The sequence below is a fragment of the Psittacula echo genome (genome assembly GCF_963264785.1).
Source record: "Psittacula echo genome assembly, chromosome: 10".
In the NCBI taxonomy this organism is placed as follows: domain Eukaryota; kingdom Metazoa; phylum Chordata; class Aves; order Psittaciformes; family Psittacidae; genus Psittacula; species Psittacula echo.
Genome location: NC_137741.1, coordinates 19,334,519 through 19,353,258, shown reverse-complemented (window position 1 = coordinate 19,353,258; position 18,740 = coordinate 19,334,519). Strand labels below are relative to the sequence as shown.

The 18,740-nt window shown below is 39.9% G+C and overlaps 1 protein-coding gene across 7 annotated transcripts in view; it reads right to left on the bottom strand.

Annotated features, from left to right (window-relative positions):
• ASB7 (ankyrin repeat and SOCS box containing 7) overlaps positions 1–18,740 on the bottom strand; it is a 56,576-nt gene that overhangs the window by 15,468 nt on the left and 22,368 nt on the right. For 4 of the 7 annotated variants that reach the window (XM_080626190.1, XM_080626193.1, XM_080626192.1 and 1 more), the window contains one exon: positions 9,935–13,653. The exons of 1 other annotated variant lie outside the window; for it this stretch is intronic. In XM_080626190.1, coding sequence (XP_080482316.1) covers positions 13,514–13,653 — 140 coding nt within the window. In that variant the 3' untranslated portion in view covers positions 9,935–13,513. Of the gene's footprint in view, positions 1–9,934; positions 13,654–16,423; positions 16,631–18,740 lie in introns of those variants that run through there. 2 more of the 7 variants (XM_080626196.1, XM_080626197.1) reach the window with 2 other exon arrangements.

Below are 18,740 nucleotides of genomic sequence, written 5' to 3'. Positions count from 1 at the left end.
AAGTATTTCTCAAGTCATGGCCTTGTCTTAGTCCCATTATTTGCCTTCCTATTGCCACCTGTTATTTTGAGAACAGTTTAAATACAAGAAGCACACAACCAAGTGTTACATAAACCAGAATTATCATAGACAACATTATTTCTCTACTACTAAAAATCACAGAATCATAGAACAGTTCGGGTTCGAAAGGACCTTAAGATCATCCAGTTCCAACTCCCCTGCCATGGGCAGGGACACCTCACACTAAACCATGCCACCCAAGGCCTCATCCAACCTGGCCTTGAACACTGCCAGGGATGGAGCACTCACAACCTCCCTGGGCAACCCATTCCAGTGCCTCACCACCCTCACAGTAAAGAATTTCTTCCTTGTATCCAATCTAAACTTCCCCTGTTTCAGTTTGAACCCGTTACCCCTTGTCCTGTCGCTACAGTCCCTGATGAAGAGTCTAAAAATGTCTCTTAGAAACATGCAGTTAGCCCATCCAGTGTTCTGTACTGGACTGGCTTGATTTACTACAATAACTGGACAGGCTGAACTCAAAAGATTTTTCTGAACTTTGGAGAATTGCCTTCCTGTTGAACATTGGGTCTCAGATCTCTACAAGTCATGTCCAAAACCAGGTAGACCTGTTTTATTGTCACATTAGGTCACTCTTTATAACTTCTACTTCAAGACAAAACAATCAAAAGGGAAAAAAACCAAACTTGACACATAGTCCCAAGTTGTATTACCTGAAGAAAAACTGCTGGGATCAGCTATAGCTCAGCAGAATGAGTTCTGGAGAACCAAGTTTGAATAACCTGTGCAATCCACGAAGAGTCAAGAGCTTTGCTTTACAGCTTCTCTTTGTACAGTAAGAAAAAGTACTGGTAACTGAGTGTAGACCACGCAGCCTCTTTGCCCAAGACTGTATCCGTGATTTACACTGAATTCAGTGCAATGCTTGCAAATCTGATGGTAACTTAAACGTTACCAGAAACCATAGCTTCTTTTGGCATAAGCAGCCCAGCGATGCAATCAACGGCAGTTCTATTCACACAGATGAGCCTATTCTATATCGCTAATGTAGCTATAAACCTGGTGCTCGTGTTTTCAGCACGATGCACCTTTTTCACACCATGTTGAGAACAGGGAACAACCTTTTGCTCCTGAAACACATGCAGCATAAGAACAGACACATTTTCATCTCTGTATCTGCTGGAGACTTTTGTTCTTCGGAGTTATGCTGTCTCCAAGACGAAATAAGTCTTTCTTCTGAGCACATATGATCACCATTCAACACACCACCAAAAAAGAAGAGTGGATGTACAAATTCTGACTTAGAAGAACATCAGAAGTTTTGTAGAGACACAAGGAAATCAGTCATCACATTGAGCTGGTTCCTTCTTCTCTCACCCTAAATAGAACAAAGCATTATTTTTTTCAATTAGCTAACAGTAATTTTTCTTTGCATGGTAGATTGTTACTATTACAGCTATGAAGGACTCAGATCACACAGCATTACCCCCAAGAATGAGTAATGGTCTCATTTTCCATCTCTAATATGTTGTAAGAGCCAAGGGCAAGCCACTGACACTACAGTATTTGGACTTTCAGTTTTGCCTTCTGCTCCTGTCAAAGGCCCACTGTTGAAAGCCTCCAAACAGGACTTTATAAAAATGCCTTTACAAGGTTCAATAGAAATTCAAATGAACTTATTTCCTTTGTGATGGATTTCTGAGTCATGTCTTCTAAGGGAGGGGAGAGGAAATATAATCAGAAAAAGGGATTATTCCTATTCTAAAAGAGAGAGCAGATCTACACTAGTCATCCTTTATCTTGTCATCTTCCTGACCACAGTATTGTGAAAAGCCCACAAGCAGAAACAGCAAGAAACATCAATGAAATACTGTGCTCTTTATATCAATAAATCCCGCGATGAGGAGGAAGGGAAACTATAGTACCTTTCAACCCTGTCTTTGTTACACCACACCTTCTGGAAGGGATGGTACACAAAGCATTATGCAAAACCAAGTAATTCCTGGTAGCACAGGAAGAAGCATTCATCCAGTAGCACAGAACTATCATTTCAGTGAGTCCTTGTTGACTGAGCTGACAAAACCTGAAAGAATCTGCCACAAGAGCACAGCTGTCCTATGGTGGGACATCAAACAGTCCTGCTACCCCCTCCCATAAACTTCTTCATTGGGCTACACCATAGCTCCCAAGACAAGGGAACTGAATGGATGAGGAGATGGGTGGTGGGCTTGAAGAAAGATTGTACCTAGTCCAGGGTCCTACCAACTTGCCAACAGGCATACAGCTTGGGTGGCCACAACTTCCAAAACTCATTGGTGCCCCTCTGCAACAAGTAGAGATGCTGCTCTGCACTGAAACAGGGGTTATGGTTTTATCTTCATGGCTTTTGAACTCTTCCCTTCAAGAAATACTTTCTGGGAATGTGCTTATCTGGGAGCTGGCTGTCAGCACACCAGATACTGGAAAAGTACAGTCCTTTCTAGTGAAAGTTTAAAAACCCCACCTAAAACCAAATCCCTTTTTCTCAGTAACTGAAAGGAAGGCTGATCTGAATGTCTAATCTGCACATTTCTTTTGCTTTCCATTGATAAGAAAGAGTATTTAGATGCAAGGGTGTCAAGCAGTATGAATCATTTTTAAAGTATTCAGTTTAATTAGACAAGGCTAAATGGGTTTAAAACAATGTCACTGAAATCTAACTCTCTGTATTAACCTCTGTCATAAAGCAGAGGAGTGAAATCAGTAAAAGTGAAAAAGTGATGGTTTAGTTTAGCTTATTTGTCACAGTCACTGCTCTTGAACAAAGTGATTTCTATGGCCATGAACCTCCGTACAAGAAGTCAAGGTCGCGACAGCAATACATCATTCTGGGGGAAGAACTGTACTGTAACCTCCTCTCTGTGCACTGCAGGAATAAAAGGCAGCTGTGACTACCTACTTGGAGAATCAACGTTACTTAAAAACATGACGTCTCTATGGTGCGGTATGTTCTGGTAAGACAGATGAGTCAAGGGAACTTCACTGAGTGTCAGCTCATCTCATGTCTTTAGGAGAAATCACTACACAGAGATCAAGAGCAAGCGGTGGAGCTGTACCCAGACTTCACTTATACTCTCTAGTAAACCCCAAAGTTTTATGATAGGATACAAACCAGACATTTAGGATTTCAATTCAAAGTAGAGCTTTTTTTCTTGCAGAATAATTGATTTTGCCGATGCTATATTTAGGAAAAAAGAGACGGGGGAGGACATGGATGAGGACAGGAAACAAAAGAGGTGAGGCTTTAAAAACAAGTTGTGTATTTTCTTCTGCGTGGACAAAAAAAGACAGCACTTAAATGCTGTCTTGATTCACCATCAGGGCAGCTTTATGCGTCAATGAGAGTCTTTCTTCCACCACCAGCTCTGAGTATGGCTCTTATGCAAGGAGAATATTTAGGGGTGAGCAATCAGAGCAACCTCCACAGTTTCTGCCTTTGGGGCAGTTTTGCTTGGAGTGCTTGATGTTCTCTTGACCTAGAAGATAGATGGGAGGGAAAAAACCCCAAACAATCACCCAAAACCAAAGTCCATAGATTTTTAATGTTCTTCTCTGGGCAACCAAGGGCATTGCTTCTTCATTACTTCATACACAAGAGAATCCTCCAAAGAAGGTTTGGTTTTATAGTGCCCTGTCAGAATCAAACAGCCTCAGTGAAGAACTGGTGGGTCTATACCATGCCAATGTTTGATAAAGACATGGCATAAGAGATGACAGCCATAAAAACAACGTGGGGAGTGAGAGACATGAACTCTTGAAGCCTGATTTTAAAGAGGAAGTCTGAACAGTAATCATTCACTACCCCCCCTGATTATACAAGAAAATGATATCATCAGCAAGATGAAAGACTGTTCAGAGAGACAGCAACATTCATTACTTCCCAGCTGAAATCAGAAAGACTCAACCTGGAAACAAAAGCTCCTCTGCGGTAGGGTAATTAAACACAGAAGTGGCTGAACAGAAAAGGCTTTTGATTTGCCATCACATGGACCTTAAAGGTACATTCAAACTTCTTTCCTGAAGATGAACTTTCATCCAGTTACTGGAATAAAGTATTTGGTGCAAGCAGATGGAAGTGGGAATTTCCCTTCTGGTCTCCCACTACCCACTGAAGAAATGGGATCAGTCCACACTGAGGTCAATACTTCTGTCTGTCTGTAAGAGTCAAGGTCATACCACCTTTGGAGCTTTAGAGCAGCATTCTTGTCTGTACAACACCTTTGCCCACAGCAAAGGCCATGGGATGTTAAGCATGGCACTTCTGCTAGAGGAAAGAGCTATTCCTACTTGCTGGCAAGGTACGTTTCTGACTCTTAGCCCAGGCAAAGAGTCTTTGTAGTGCAAAGCATGAAGTATTATACAGTCCAGATGGAGCTCATAACAATGACAACCAAATTCTCATTGGAGGGATACAGTTTTGCATGGCATAATTCACTACAAGTGAAAACTAGGCAAGCCAAGAGAAAGATATAATCTAATTATTGCTTGTTTGTCAGGACTGAAGGTGAGGGGGAAATTTAAAGGCAAACAATGCTGTGTTGCTCAATATGGAATGCTGCATGTAAAGAGGTGAAAATTACAGTGCTGCAAGAAACATGTCAATTTTCAATAGATATGGCACTGACATATATTAATATTTCTGAGAAGCCAAGAATGTCAGATTTCTAAGCACAATATGAATCACATTTGAATTAAGAACAGCTGAGCCTGCACAACAGATATGTATATTTATGAAGCACAGGAAATACTAAAAGCCAGCAAGTTCAGCTGTATATCCGAATATAACTAAGAACTGTCATACCACATGTATCTGGTAAAAAGCCACTTTATTGACAAGATAACTATAAATTAATAGAGAGATAAGATATTGAACATCTGGGCAAAATGCAGGGGGCCATTAAAAATGCCCTTTAAAACAAGGGGTCTGCTCTCCTGAAAAGCTGTTTTCTCACTGAGACAGAAGGAAGGCCAATGGATTGCAAAAGCAATTCAAGTTCAGCAAAGCTTTTCTTTGCTCAAAATGGTAATTTCAAGAGTTTTGGCAAAACATCTTGAGGGCAAAAATAACCAGTGTTGTACCGGAGCTTGGGAAGAAGGAAACACAAAGCACAAGAACGGCTCAATCAGCAGCAGAGGTTATCTGAAGCTATTTAACACATAAGGTTGAAATGGCCCATATCTGGATCACCTTTCAAAGAAGTCTTATTTAAAGTGTTTTCTAATATTGGTTGATAACAACTGATGAGACTCTTCAAAAAAGCAATTTAATATTACCCACTTGGACATGAACAAATTAAAAGCAGAGTTACAGGATATAGTATTAATAATGCAGAGATGTCACTGTATGATTTTGTGCCCTTGGTTGGGTTGAGGCACTGGAATGGGTTGCCCAGGGAGGTTGTGAATGCTCCATCCTTGGCGGTGTTCAAGGCCAGGTTGGATGAGGCCTTGGGTAACATGGTTTAGTGTGAGGTGTCCCTGCCCATGGCAGGGGGTTGGAACTAGATGATCTCAAGGTCCTTTCCAACCCGAACTATTCTATGATTCTATGATTCATTAAAATAGTAACTGAGAAAGAAGTCTGCTAAGCATTTTTGAGTCTTAAAACACCACCACGAGATAAGTCAGTGAAACATTGGAATGAAACATTGGAACTGAAGTAAATGAAAACGCAGGGTAAGATATTTTGGTTTTATAAAGAAGTATTGATTCCTTAAGCCAAGCAAGCAGATGAAAACAAAACCATAGAGGAGTCCTGAGCTGTACCACAAACACTAACGCCACCTTAGATTTCTCACTCACGTTAATAACACATCAAGAGCAAACTCAACTACACTGCTCAAAGGTGTCTTCTCTCCCCAACCACCACTCAAAGCACATGTTACAATTATCACTGCCACCTTGATTACTATATCCCTCAGTCTCCTCCTCTTCACTGTTTTGGTTTTCAAGCTACTCTGCTTTCCTGTGGTGAGGAAATGGTACAGAAGAGGCTGACACTGTGCCAGCTACTAGAAGGAAAATTAACTCAACCCCAGCCAAAACCAGGACAAAACTAATGCCCCTGCGCCAGGCAATGGACAGAGGGCACAGCATTAAGATTGACACACAACATCCACAATATCCCCAAATAACAGGATGGAACATTCCTCTGATGGAAGAACAGGATGCTTAAACTGCCAAACACTTTGAAATGACAACAGTGAATATATTTTGGACAATGTCCTACCTCAGTCCTGCTCTATACAACTCAATTAACATTTGCTTGGTAACTGCTTTCACAGCATCCCATTTTTTTAACTACACAATCTTAAGTCCATGCTCCTGGATATCAGCTCAGCTGGTGCCTCCTTATATATTCAACTTAAACATGCATTTCATTCTTTGCATGTATTTCATTCTTTTTAGGCTCTGCCTAAATATCCTTCCATACACTTCATCCAGACTTCTTCCTTCTTTCAGATGCCTTACAGGTAAAGCAAGGACAAAAAAACCCCACAAGCATCAGTTTGTTAACACATGCAAGAAACAGCCAAGTACCTGCTTTCAAGGTCAACCTCAGAGATTGTGTAACAGTTCTGTTATGCTCGCTCTCCCTGGCACAGTTTTACAAACCTGTAATCACAGCACTACAAGGCAGGAACATGAGTGCAAATCCCCATCCTTAATTGCTTTGCCTGGTTCATAGTGGGAACTTTAATTCAAGTCTTCCTCTCCTCAGGAGGGTGCCTGAACCATCAGAAAACAGTGATTTTTTTCTGGCTCACTAACCATTAAACAGCTCACACAAAGCAGAAAAGGAACTGACTCAAATACTCATGCAGATTATTTTATATTAAATACATTCGAACTTCTGAGCCCAGCAACCCACATACCAAGCATTTCTCTAAGATCAAAAGCCACATTTTCTGCTCTCGCTCACACACAATCCCACATCTCAACTCCAGCCTCCTACCAAACATCCTGGGCACTTTATTTTCAGACTGAGTGCTCTCTAAAAATTACTTGGTTTTGCTTCCTACCAGCTACATTAAAACCCATTATGAGATGAGTAATAGCCACATAGCTGGGGGATGGATCTCAAGTAGAGCTGCTTGAGACGGGCATAGCTTGGAAGTCCCATTTCAATAACCCATGTCCTGCAGCTGGGCACTCTCTTGAGGTCTGAAAAAAATCAAGCTTCATGAGCTGAAGCTGAATGTAAATTTCTATTATCCCATGCAAATGCTACAGTCAATTAGTAACAGATGAGAACCTAAAAATCACACAGAACGGGCGTATAGCTGAACAAGACATACACAAGTAGCTTTTATGCTCAGACACATCAGTGACCAGGGCAGCTCTAACTGCTTCAGCCAACAAGATACTACTCAGATCCTGAACCTTGTACTTCCAAACACACAGTGAATGCAGACTGCTGGCTGCAAGCAAGCATTCAGCAAAGACCGTAAGAACCTGCTGTTACACTGCCTTACATAAAATTTAATCTGTAATGGCCTTAAAACTCAGTCTTCAAAATAAAATGACTTCACATTTCATTGCAGATCTACTTGAATCTGCTGTATTAGAGAATAGGCAGATACATTAAGGAAACCTAATGGATCTTATCCTCTTCAGGGTACAAATTGGACAATTAAACTGAACTGCCTCCCACCAACTCAGGACAAGGTATCAAAGCATTTGAGCAACTCAGGACATGTTTTTAGGGGTGAAAAAAAAGGTCTATTGGTTACTTATAAACTTGGCCCCAACTACAGAATCTCTGTTAGTAACTCCCTCACAAAGCATTTAGCAAATCTGCTCCAAAAATACTCTCCTCATTAGGCCATGAAGCAAGGTGCAGGACTGCAAGCTGGCCATCCAAATCAATTATTTGCTCTTTCACACTAGATTAAATGTTGAGTAACCACCACCTTCAGCGGAGCTACAATTAAGACAGAAATGAGGACTGAACTTAGCATAAGACTTCCATTAACTCTCATTTACTTGTGAGAGAACAGGAGGAGATGATCTTCTGATATAGTTGGAGAATACTAAGACTGCAAACAAACTACTTTTTGCAAGTCAGAAGAGGATTATGGCCAGTGTAGTGGTCTTTAACAAAGAATAGATGCTCTTTGCTGTGTCTCAGCTGTTTACAGACTTCAATTTTCCCTTAAAAGCATTCACCCTTGTATAACCTACTGCCCACAAGCTTGCTATTCAAGCATCCTTCCTGCAAGCATGACGACAAGCCTTAACAACATTCAAAACTTACCTGGGACCTCACAAAGAGCAGTCAGCAGCACTAGAGATCCCAGATGTGGAGGAAACAGCTGGAGTTCCGACTTCTTCATGAGACAGCTGGAGATTTCCCAATAAAAGTCAATGCAGCTTTCCATCCCAACTCTTTCCTGTTCCAGCTGCATGTTGTAGATCCCTGGGGAATGCACTGGCTGAGGTATTCCTGGTAGCATGGTTTCATGAAGTAATGTATATATCTGGTTTGTTTCTTATTATCATGGGACTAAATCACATGCTGAGCTTTACTTTGGCTAATAATGTAAGGGGTAAAATCAAACAGAGGAGATTTAATATGCCAGTGATAGAGGAAAAGAACAAATTTTAGCCTTTCAATACTATTCCAGTTTGAAAGAACAATATAAAACCTTCGACTTGGTGGTAGCCCCAACCAAAGCTGAGGGGAAGAGACTAGAGCACAGAGAATTTAAGTGCTTCAGTGCAGGCTGCTCGGGGTAAGGCACGGCAGAGCACATTCTTTGCTCATTTTCATCAGCTCCAAACAAGGGTTTGTCACACACTATGGTAAAAACCAAATTGTTTTTCCATATAAAATAACTATGCTTCCTTATTGCACACTTATAACAATATATGGAAAGAGTGAACATTCTAAACAGGTCAGCTGTCAACAGCTTGTAAATCAGGGGGTTTTTAAAGAGCTTTAGTCATTAATTGTTTTAAACTTAACAAGTGAAGACTCAGGCAGGAAATATGATGCATAAACAGGAAGAAAGTCTTTAACACAGCATTCAGTAAATACACCAGTCAAAGACTAGCCAATCTGTTATCAACCATCATCAACAGTTCTAAACACAACCACTGGTTGTACAGTGTATGCACTCCCAGTGATGTTTGTGTAGTTTGCTAGCTACTGAGCAATGAAAACCATCATTTTTTTCCCCTACGACCCTTCAGCAGTCATGTCTTTTAGTCTCCTTCCCCTCCAAACTTTTATGGTCCAAAACCTTACTGCAACTTTTGGTTGTATATTACTTATGACTGAAAACAAATGCTACCAGTTCCCACTTAAGTGCCAGGAATATGCATATACATCCCCCTCATTCAACTTTTATTAGCAGTAAACCAGTCACTAAATAGATTCAACTGCAAAATATGGCCTCCAAATTTGGTACATATCTGTGTCTTAGTACATGAACTTGAGGAGAGGTGAACCTTTCAGAACCCTGAAATGGCTGCACTGCAATCTCAGCAGGGAAACCCCAACTACTCATGGCAAAGGACCAGTTTGCTCCCCCTTCTGAAGTCCAGCTCTAGAGTGACCTTTATGCTCATATTTACTGGTAAAAATCACATGAGACATCTCAACTCCTATTTGTAGGTGCAAATTTGAGTACCAAACGCATTCCCAGAATCATGTGCACTGGAGGAGGGAAAACAGAGTAGAAGAGACAAACGTTGAGAGAAAAATGTGTAAAGTGATATTATGTTATTAAAACCTTACATTAGAAACAAACAGAACATAAAACCCCCCGAAGTTTTAACCAGGTTTAACTTTGCTTTTTCTTCTTTAAATTCAAACTGACCCAAAGCAAAAACTTTCATTGCAAAGGAAGAACAAAATACAGTATGATACTGGTAACGCAGCGTTGCATGGAAGCTAAGACTTGTGACCAGGTCACAAGTTGCTCTTGTCACAATGTCACTGGGGCCTCTTGACAGATTTAACTGAGAAAGTTAGGATCCAATTTTTCCACCTAGCCCAGGTCCACCCTGGTTAAACACACTACATATTCTCTTTTGCCTCGGGGTATTTATCCAATGAGTTTGTCCAGATGCGTTCTCCTATGATTGCCAACTAAGAGCCAGAAAACTGACTTTTCCACGCTATCCCAAGGAAGCCGGAGTTATTCCAAGCATGAGCGAGAACCAATTTGAAAACCAAACAAACCCCAAAGAAAACAACAAAAAAGAAAACCACTCAAGAGTTGTTCAAACTAACAAGTATTGTCTATAATGTAAATAGTTTAGAAATATGGTAATTAAATAATCTAAAAAACACTCTTAACTCTGCTGTACATTTATAAACATCAATATTTACAACAACTTTCTGCTTTGTTTTAAAGGATGAGGTTTGCAGTTTGTTAATGATCAGAGTCTTTTACTCAGATTGATTCTTTGGTGTCTTTGCCAATTTCTGAAGGTTTAATAAAACTGTTCAAACTGTGAATTTTAACATAATGGAACCAGGCTACATAAGGAGTCTATATTATGCACTTCTTCCACGTTCTAGTCCGAATGAAAACCAATGTTCAGTGTGTTCTTCCAAGTATTTGTGCACAATATTTAAAAGAATAAAAGACCAAATTCCCCATTATTGAACTTTGGAGAGGATTATCAATGAATAATCACACTTCACTCGCACTCCAGCACGTGCAGAACCTCAGATAGTGAATGGGACCATCAGAAGGTTCAGACATACACGTGTGCTGCTGTGCGTTGTGGAATCAAGGTCAGAGAAACCAGCTACAAGAGATGGCTTAGCATTGTAAGTAAGGGTGAGGGCTTCCCTCCACCTTGGGGACGGAGGAGAGGATGAAAATTAATTTAAGCGAAAGGCTTTTTACTGGCCTGAAATACATGTGTGTTCCCTTTAGATGTCAGTCACTTAAAAGAAATAACCAAAAAACAAACCTCAAACAATAAATAATGGAATTACACATTTCTTCATTAAATAGCATTCTTGTTACCAACAAAGTCTTCCATAATTTTCTTCAGTCACAGCAACAGACAAAACAAATAATTTGCCTTAATATAGATTGCAACTAAAATATACTCTAGATTACCTTAGAAAATATTACTGTAAAAATTCAGTGGGGAAGGACATTGGTTTAAACCAACATACAAATGTAGTGAACAATACTAATTTTTTTTAATAACAAAGCAATTTTAAGGTTCTGATCTCGTGTCACAAAACTGAAAATTCATGCTTAAAACCTGCCACTCAGTTCGTGATGTCTGTGCTGTCTCAGTACTGGAGAGCTTAAAGACCATAATCTGATCCTTCTTCCTTCAATGGGAGCTGATAAGACACCATCATGCACTCACTCTCATGCACACCCATGCTCTCAAATTGTCCCTGCTACAGTGCCATCACCATTACATACAACGTGGAGGAAGCACTATGAAGCTCTACTGCCTAGAGGTGACCACCACACCCACTGCGTGGTGTTAAGGTTGGACATCCTTCCTTGCTCATGCTGCTGAGACATGGCCTTTTGGTCATTGCTCAAGCAGGCTGGGCTTGAACCAATATAAGTTGGTGATAAAAGGTTCAACATCCCATTACCAATCCTCTGAGCCGTGAAACTCAGAAATCACTTATTGTTTGGAAACCTGATGCAATGTCAGGCACAATAGGGAGAGATAATCCTCCTTGCTTGCCATAGTTCCGGTGCATCAATTAGCAGTGGTAAGGTTTGTGCTCAAGGAACTGCAGTCCAGGGTTGTAAGATATCAGAAGTAACTAAGCACAGTTAAATAATATGACTATACCTGCTTCACCTGCTTTTCATATTTTTAATATTAAATATTTTGAAAGTGACAGTGTTAAACTGAAAAGCCATCACCGTTCCTTTCTCATCTCCCCACTTCCATTGGTATAACTGATACAAAAGCACTCCTGACATTAGAGAGGCTCTTTTGGAGCAAAAAGCAAGTAGAGGACACAGGCAAGAACCTTACGATGACTCTGTAATCCCTTGAAAATAAAGAGAGTGAAACAACTGCACATTTTGGCCCCATCTGCTTTTGACAGCAAGAACTTCTTTCTTTTTATAATCAGAAAAACTGTTTTAACAGATTATTGGTTTTATACCTAGCATGTAAACCACAGTCAGTAGCTGAATCTCAGTGTTCCTTTCATTTGCTGCTTTCAGACTAATTGCAAAGTTTAAACTTGCAATATGAATGGGGTTTTTCTTGTCTGCACACATTTAAAATGCATCTTCATGACGTAAGTGCACTTCCCACACTCTAACCTGAAGCAAACTGAATTTCAGAGCAAGCGAGAAAAATCTATCACTGCTTTTGATACAAAAGGGTTTTGGCCAATTTCTTTTCTTTCCTTTTGTTTTTTTTGAGTGGACTCAATTTGACTGAGAACCCGTAGATAAAATCCCAACTGAAAGTGAAATAAAGCAGGTTACACATTCATGAAATTTCGGGAGTAATAATGAACAGCAACTGCTGCATCACTTCTGTAATGCCACGTCTACACTACAGCGAGGCAGCACTTCCTGTTCTCACAAATAATGCACTGAGACTAAATGAGGAATAGTGGGGAGGAGGAAATCACACATAAAGGGAAAATACATCAGAAAGATTATTGCACAGGAGGCACTGTATGAGAAACAGAGTACATTGGCGTCAAAAAAAATCTAACTTTGTTTACTCTTAAGTGAATGTAAAAAACAGAGGCTGTGCCTCTTTGTAGTGTACTGTCACTGTTAAAAACAGACTTACAAACAGCCACCCATTTAATAGGGAATGTCAGGAAAGAAGAGGGCCTGAATTTTATGGGCATCCAAACCAACTACAGTAATTAGGAAAAGAGTAAGATCAAAGAGCCAATGTATAGACCCTCAAATTAAATAGGGTAGCCGCATTTTTCCTTTAATTTCCAAATCATTCTCGTACAGTACCCTAGGACACGTTGATTATCAGCTCTTCCCTCTGCCCTGCAAAACCACACACCCTGGCAGACACAAGACTCCAAAACACACAGCAGAGCTCTGAAGGTCTTTCTATTGGTATCTTTCTGCAGGACCGGTGCCTTGATTTCCACACTTTGTTTGCTTGAATAGTTGCTCAGCATGCCAATTCAAACCAACCACTTCCCTTGAGACGCTTCCTTCCATCTCCACTGCAAGTCTGCACACTTAATGTGAAAACAAACAAACAAAAAAGAAACCCAACAGCAATCTTTAAAATGTAATATTGTATAGAAAGCTTGGACCTTGTAAACTTGGACCAAGAAACCAAAAATTAAGACCTTCTAGCGTGTGGTATAAAAACCCCCAAGGAATTGTATACCTGCCTTCTGACTTCACAGAAAAATCAGAATTTGCATAGGATATACTTTGTGCAAGGCAACAAGCCTCTTCAGTATCTGGAATAGAACTAATCTTGCTCAGAGTTCTTCTCTTCATGGATATCAGATATCATCAAATTTGTGTTTTAAGTAGTCTTTCATGACCTTGGCAATGGGTAGTTCATCAAGTAGTTTAAGGTTTTGAAGGCCTATACACTGACGGATTTTAATTCGGCATAGATCTTGCAAGTTCCTGGGCTGTCCTGAAAAGACAAAAGGAACACATAAAAGTAAAATGATCACATTTTAAACATACCTTAAGAGATCATTTTCTCAGTAAAATCACAGATGTTTGCCGCTTTCTAAGAGACAAAGGGAAGGGAAAAGTTACAAGAGAAAAAGGGTGGAAGTTAACACCTTTCTGATGAACCATAATTCAGTGAAATCAAGGGATGAATCCTAAAAATATTTTTACATGCACATAATTTTACTGATGCCAATGCAAAGTGACATTATCCACGTGAGGATTCCCATGAGGTGGCAAAATACACTTAAGCACTATAAGAAACACTGTTAGTGCCTTCATTTAACTTTCTGGGGCCTTTTTCCTATCACTGTAACCTGGGGGGGGGTGTGTGTGTGAACCCTCAGTCTCAGTCGTTTTCTAACATTAAGACAAAGACTTATATATTCAACTATAACAGGACTAGGCAGCTTCCTTAGAGACTGAGGCTTTACAAAAGTTATTCCAGGATCGCGTGGCAGAGTTCAAGATTGTTTTTAGCCCTTCTAATGAGAAGACAAAGCCTTTAGGCTTTGGATGCAGCCACAACTCCATCAAACAGAAAGAGATGAAAATCCGAGTTAACCACTGTCCAGAGAGGAAAAGCTTTCCTGACAGCACACGAACTGCAGAATTAGCCACAATAATCAGTTCTTTTTCAAACTCCTTCTTAACAGGAAATCTTCAAACTCAAGCACCTTGAAAAACTGTTCCCCCCATGCAAAATAATGTAAGAAAGGATCATCTGCATCTGAACATAGCCAGCCATGGATCCCGATGAAGAAAGAAAGAAAAAAGAGCAAAGCAACAAGACATTGAGAAAGCCTGTCCCAATCCACCCTTCTAGCTTTCAGCACTGGGGCCTTTGGGCCTTCCTAAACCAGAGACTGCACACAGATCCATGTCTTTAATAGCTGTGAATGGCCTATCCTCTGCAAATCTGTCTTAGGCTTTTTGAACCCATTCATACTTTCAGTATCCAAAACATCCTGTGGCAACAAATTTCACAATATAATTAGGCGTTGGCTGGAAAACTACAAAGTGCTGTTATTTATTTTAGATCTGCTTCCTGATGGCCTCGTTGCGTGCCGACCATTCTTGGAGTGACAAAAAACCCCCACGTAATTGTTCTCATGCCAGTCATGATTTTACATACCTTTATATTAATCTCCATCCTCCACTCACGCTCGGTACCTCTTTCCAAAGCTGAAGACTTTATTTAATAACCTCCCACCATGGAAACCACTCCAAACCTCTGACCTAACTAGCTGTCTGCCTTTGTGCTTCTTCCTCATTCTGCTACATCCTTTTGGAAATGATCCCAAGAACACATTGAAGCTGTGCTAATCAATATTTTGGTCATTTCCTTAACTGTGTCATGGCCTGAAGAAACAAAACCAGAGGTTTACACAGTTATGGCACCTGATGGCTGTCTGAGTCAAAACACTCCATGAACAACGTAGGTGCTTATGCCGTTACCAAGATAATCTGTTGCTATATATGCCATAATCTGTATAATTGATAATGGTAAGAGACAGTGCTTGCTCTTGCAAAGAAAGGCATGGTGATTTTACTGAGCTGGCTGCTTGAGTCAATCGTTTCTTTCAAAACCAACACAAAACAACAAAAGCAACTTGAAATAACTTAGATGGACATTTCCAATTAGCTTTCCTGAGCTGCCACCCATTAAGCAGCATGTTCTTGAAAGAGGAAATGCCTTCTGTACAGGGCTCAAAGGTGGCTTTACAGTGGTCAGTAGGATGCTGTCAGCTCACGGGGCACCAGCCTGTGTGGAGGAGACCGGAGGGTTTTTCTCTTTGGAGCCAGCCCCAGAGCTGGCTCCAGAGCCCGTCCCTTCTTCCATCCCCCTCCTAGCTCAGCAATAAACCTTCTATCAGCTAAATAGACACTGACATTATGAGTTTATTAGGCTTCCATGGTAAGCACGAAGACATTATGAAACTATTTCCTGTTTTCTACTTTGGGCATTCTGTACATGGTTTCAGTTACCCTTTTAAGCAAGTTCCTCCTCTCCCCCCCCACATATGGCTTTTTCTATAGAAATGGGCTGACAGACAGGTACACACTGGGATTTACCTTCAGCACTAAAATTATCTGATGTAAGCTAGCAGAAGTAATGCATGAAAATCATCTCAGTCTGTTTTTACAGAAATTAGATTTGAAAATAAGAACATGAAAATTTGAGTTTCCTTTATGTAAGTTTAAAATACTTTTATTATACTTATCACCACAATATCTAAATGTAAATTGAGTTTTCATTATCTCCTTCAGCCATGATTCAGAATACAGATCATGTGTTACTTTGTCCACTGGTGGTTTCTTCTTAGCAATTTGTTTTATGCCACCTGAAGGAATGAATTTATACAACTTGGACAGCAGCTGAATGCTAAAGCTTCAGGGAAAGAAAAGTTACTTTTGGAAAGAAACCAAACAGAGGAATCTTTATGGTGATAAAGAAATAGCTCTAATGCTTCAAATGCAAATAGGGTTCAGAAAGGATGCACCATTTCTAAAGTTAATTGCAAAAAGCAGCCTTAGAGGATATAGAGGACTTCAGAGCTCTGTGTATTTCCTGTAGTGGAGTACAATAATACAGCAATGAGACACTGATTTCTGGTTTCAGAAATTAATGCCTTTTAATTAACATCCTACGGGGTTTTTTGAGAACAAAATGGAACAGACAAAAGACCCAGAAGAATTGGTCATCAGCTAATTCAAAAAGACCCGATTATCAAATGTATGACATTTTCCCCCGATAAGCCTAAAAATATTTCCTGGGAATGTGTTAACAATGGACATTTCCAGTGTTCAGCACCAGTTGCTACATCTAGTGGCTGTTAGTGTCTTAGGTCACGCCTTGCAAATTCCAGGGTTATTAATGCATTTGTGATTTATTAGAAACGGTGTCTGGAACACTTACTCATTCTTGGTTGCATCTGAATGAAAAAGGGAAAAAAATACAGGATTACAGAGCAATGTCAGTGAACCTTGGTTTGGCAAATGAAAAATGTTATTAGTAATTTGGCAAAGTAAGACAAGTTAAATGATGAATAAAGTTCTGCTTAAAAACGATTAGGAATTAGCAGCTTTGGTTATATCCCACATCACAAGTTCGGAAAGTTATTTAAGCAAATAAGCTAGAAAGGAAGAGAATTAAAGATGAAAGAAACAGAAAACCCCCACAAATATAAAGGTAAGATTGACCCCATTACCACTATCATGCGAAACAGTCACATAAAACTACTCAACACCTTAAAAAAAGGCCCAACACATCCCTGATCCCATCTCAAAGGGACACCTTGGTGATGGTTATTCTGGAGTAGCTGGGTTATTGTTGGGCTGTTGCACAGACCGAGTGACCATCAGGGCAGCAAATACCTGCTGCTGTTGCTGTATTTTGCAAGCTTTGGAGTGATAAATAAATTAAAGGTATTAATTATAGGGGAAAAAAAAGAGATGTACAGTTCATCTTTTGTCTTCCACAGCTCGTGCTATGTGCTGTAAAGTAGAAATTCCCACCAATGCACCTCTTGTGTGTGTTCTCCCAAACATGACAGAAAAGTTTCTTTCAAAGACAAGAAATGTAAAACATCAGGGTACAAAATAAAGAGGATTTGCCTTTTGATTTTTTCTCTCCAGAGGCAGCAGACTTCAGTACATATGAAATTTAAGCATTTTCCTAGCTCAGCTCTCCAACTGCTAACAAAGTTCCTGAGCTGTTTTTTTTCTCCTACATAACTAATAATTATTTTTAAAGCCTTAGTTCATTATTTAAGTAAATTCTGATTACTATACTGGCCTTGTCTGGTAAAGCAATGTTTTAGCAACATTTAACATGCCTTTTAAAATGCATGTTTTAACAGCAAGAAATTATTACAATTAACCCTGATTTCCCACTCAATACTCCATTCCTTTCCTTTTTTTGCAGTTTCAAGTTTTTTCTTCTATTCTATCTGGCAGTTTGCTTTCTGTCCCAAAGGCAGACAAAACTTACATCTAAGATTTACTACCTATACAAAGAACTGTATGTCATCATTACAACTGCCCCGCAGCATAGGCATTTAGACTGTGCTTGCCTATTTTTTCCTATGCAGACCATGCTCCCCATGAAACAAAACACTAACTCACTTAATACACTTAATAGGTCTCTAAAGATCATAAAGACATAATATTAGACCGCATACCTCTGACAACACTGATTCTTAGAGATTCTCACCCAGTTTTAAGCAAAAGCATTGTGAAGGTGGAAAGGGAGAATCCCTACCAGTGCTCTCCGCTGAAGATACAGAGCACCCGCACAAAGCAAAAACCATGAACTGATCTATTCTGTTACCCAAGAGAAAACCTAGGAGTAACTGAAATTAATACACTTGTAGGCTGCAAGAAGATCCTCTCTGATGTACTGTTCTACCTACTAAACAAACCGAAAGTGCTTTTAAAAGCAATCAGTGCCACAGGCTTGAAGCAGATGGGCAGTTTCTGAAGTCAAAAGATGAAACGCAACATGGGGGACATATTTCAGAAGCTGCCCAGTTTTCCCTGAAATATTAATACATTTCTCTATAAAATAAACCTGAAACAACTTACAGTGGTATTTCTCAAACTGAGTTTCTGCTTCCCCTGGGAATATTTAAAGGCTGAAAGCAGTAGCAAGAAACCATTTGGTAGTTTCTCTTTACTACAAAGGAAACTTAAAAATAAAGGTTTTGTGAAACATTAAAACCAAAGTTTAAGCCAGGCTGATGTACGGCTGGTGGCAGCTCAGTTCCTCTTGAGCATCAGAATAAGTACTTATATCCACAGCTAACTATCAAACCCATCCTTTATTTCACAACTGTGAAGGAACTCTGCCAATGCCAGCATAAATTTAGTTATGATTTTGTTGGCTTTTTTGGGGGTATATATTTCAAAAACATAATTGACCTTATCAACTGGAAACTCACACCCATTGGCCGAGAAACACACTGAAGAGGATGCACAAACAGGATTGTACTGAAAGGATGCGATCACCTAGTACCTCGCTGTGCTGAGCTCAATAGGAATTCA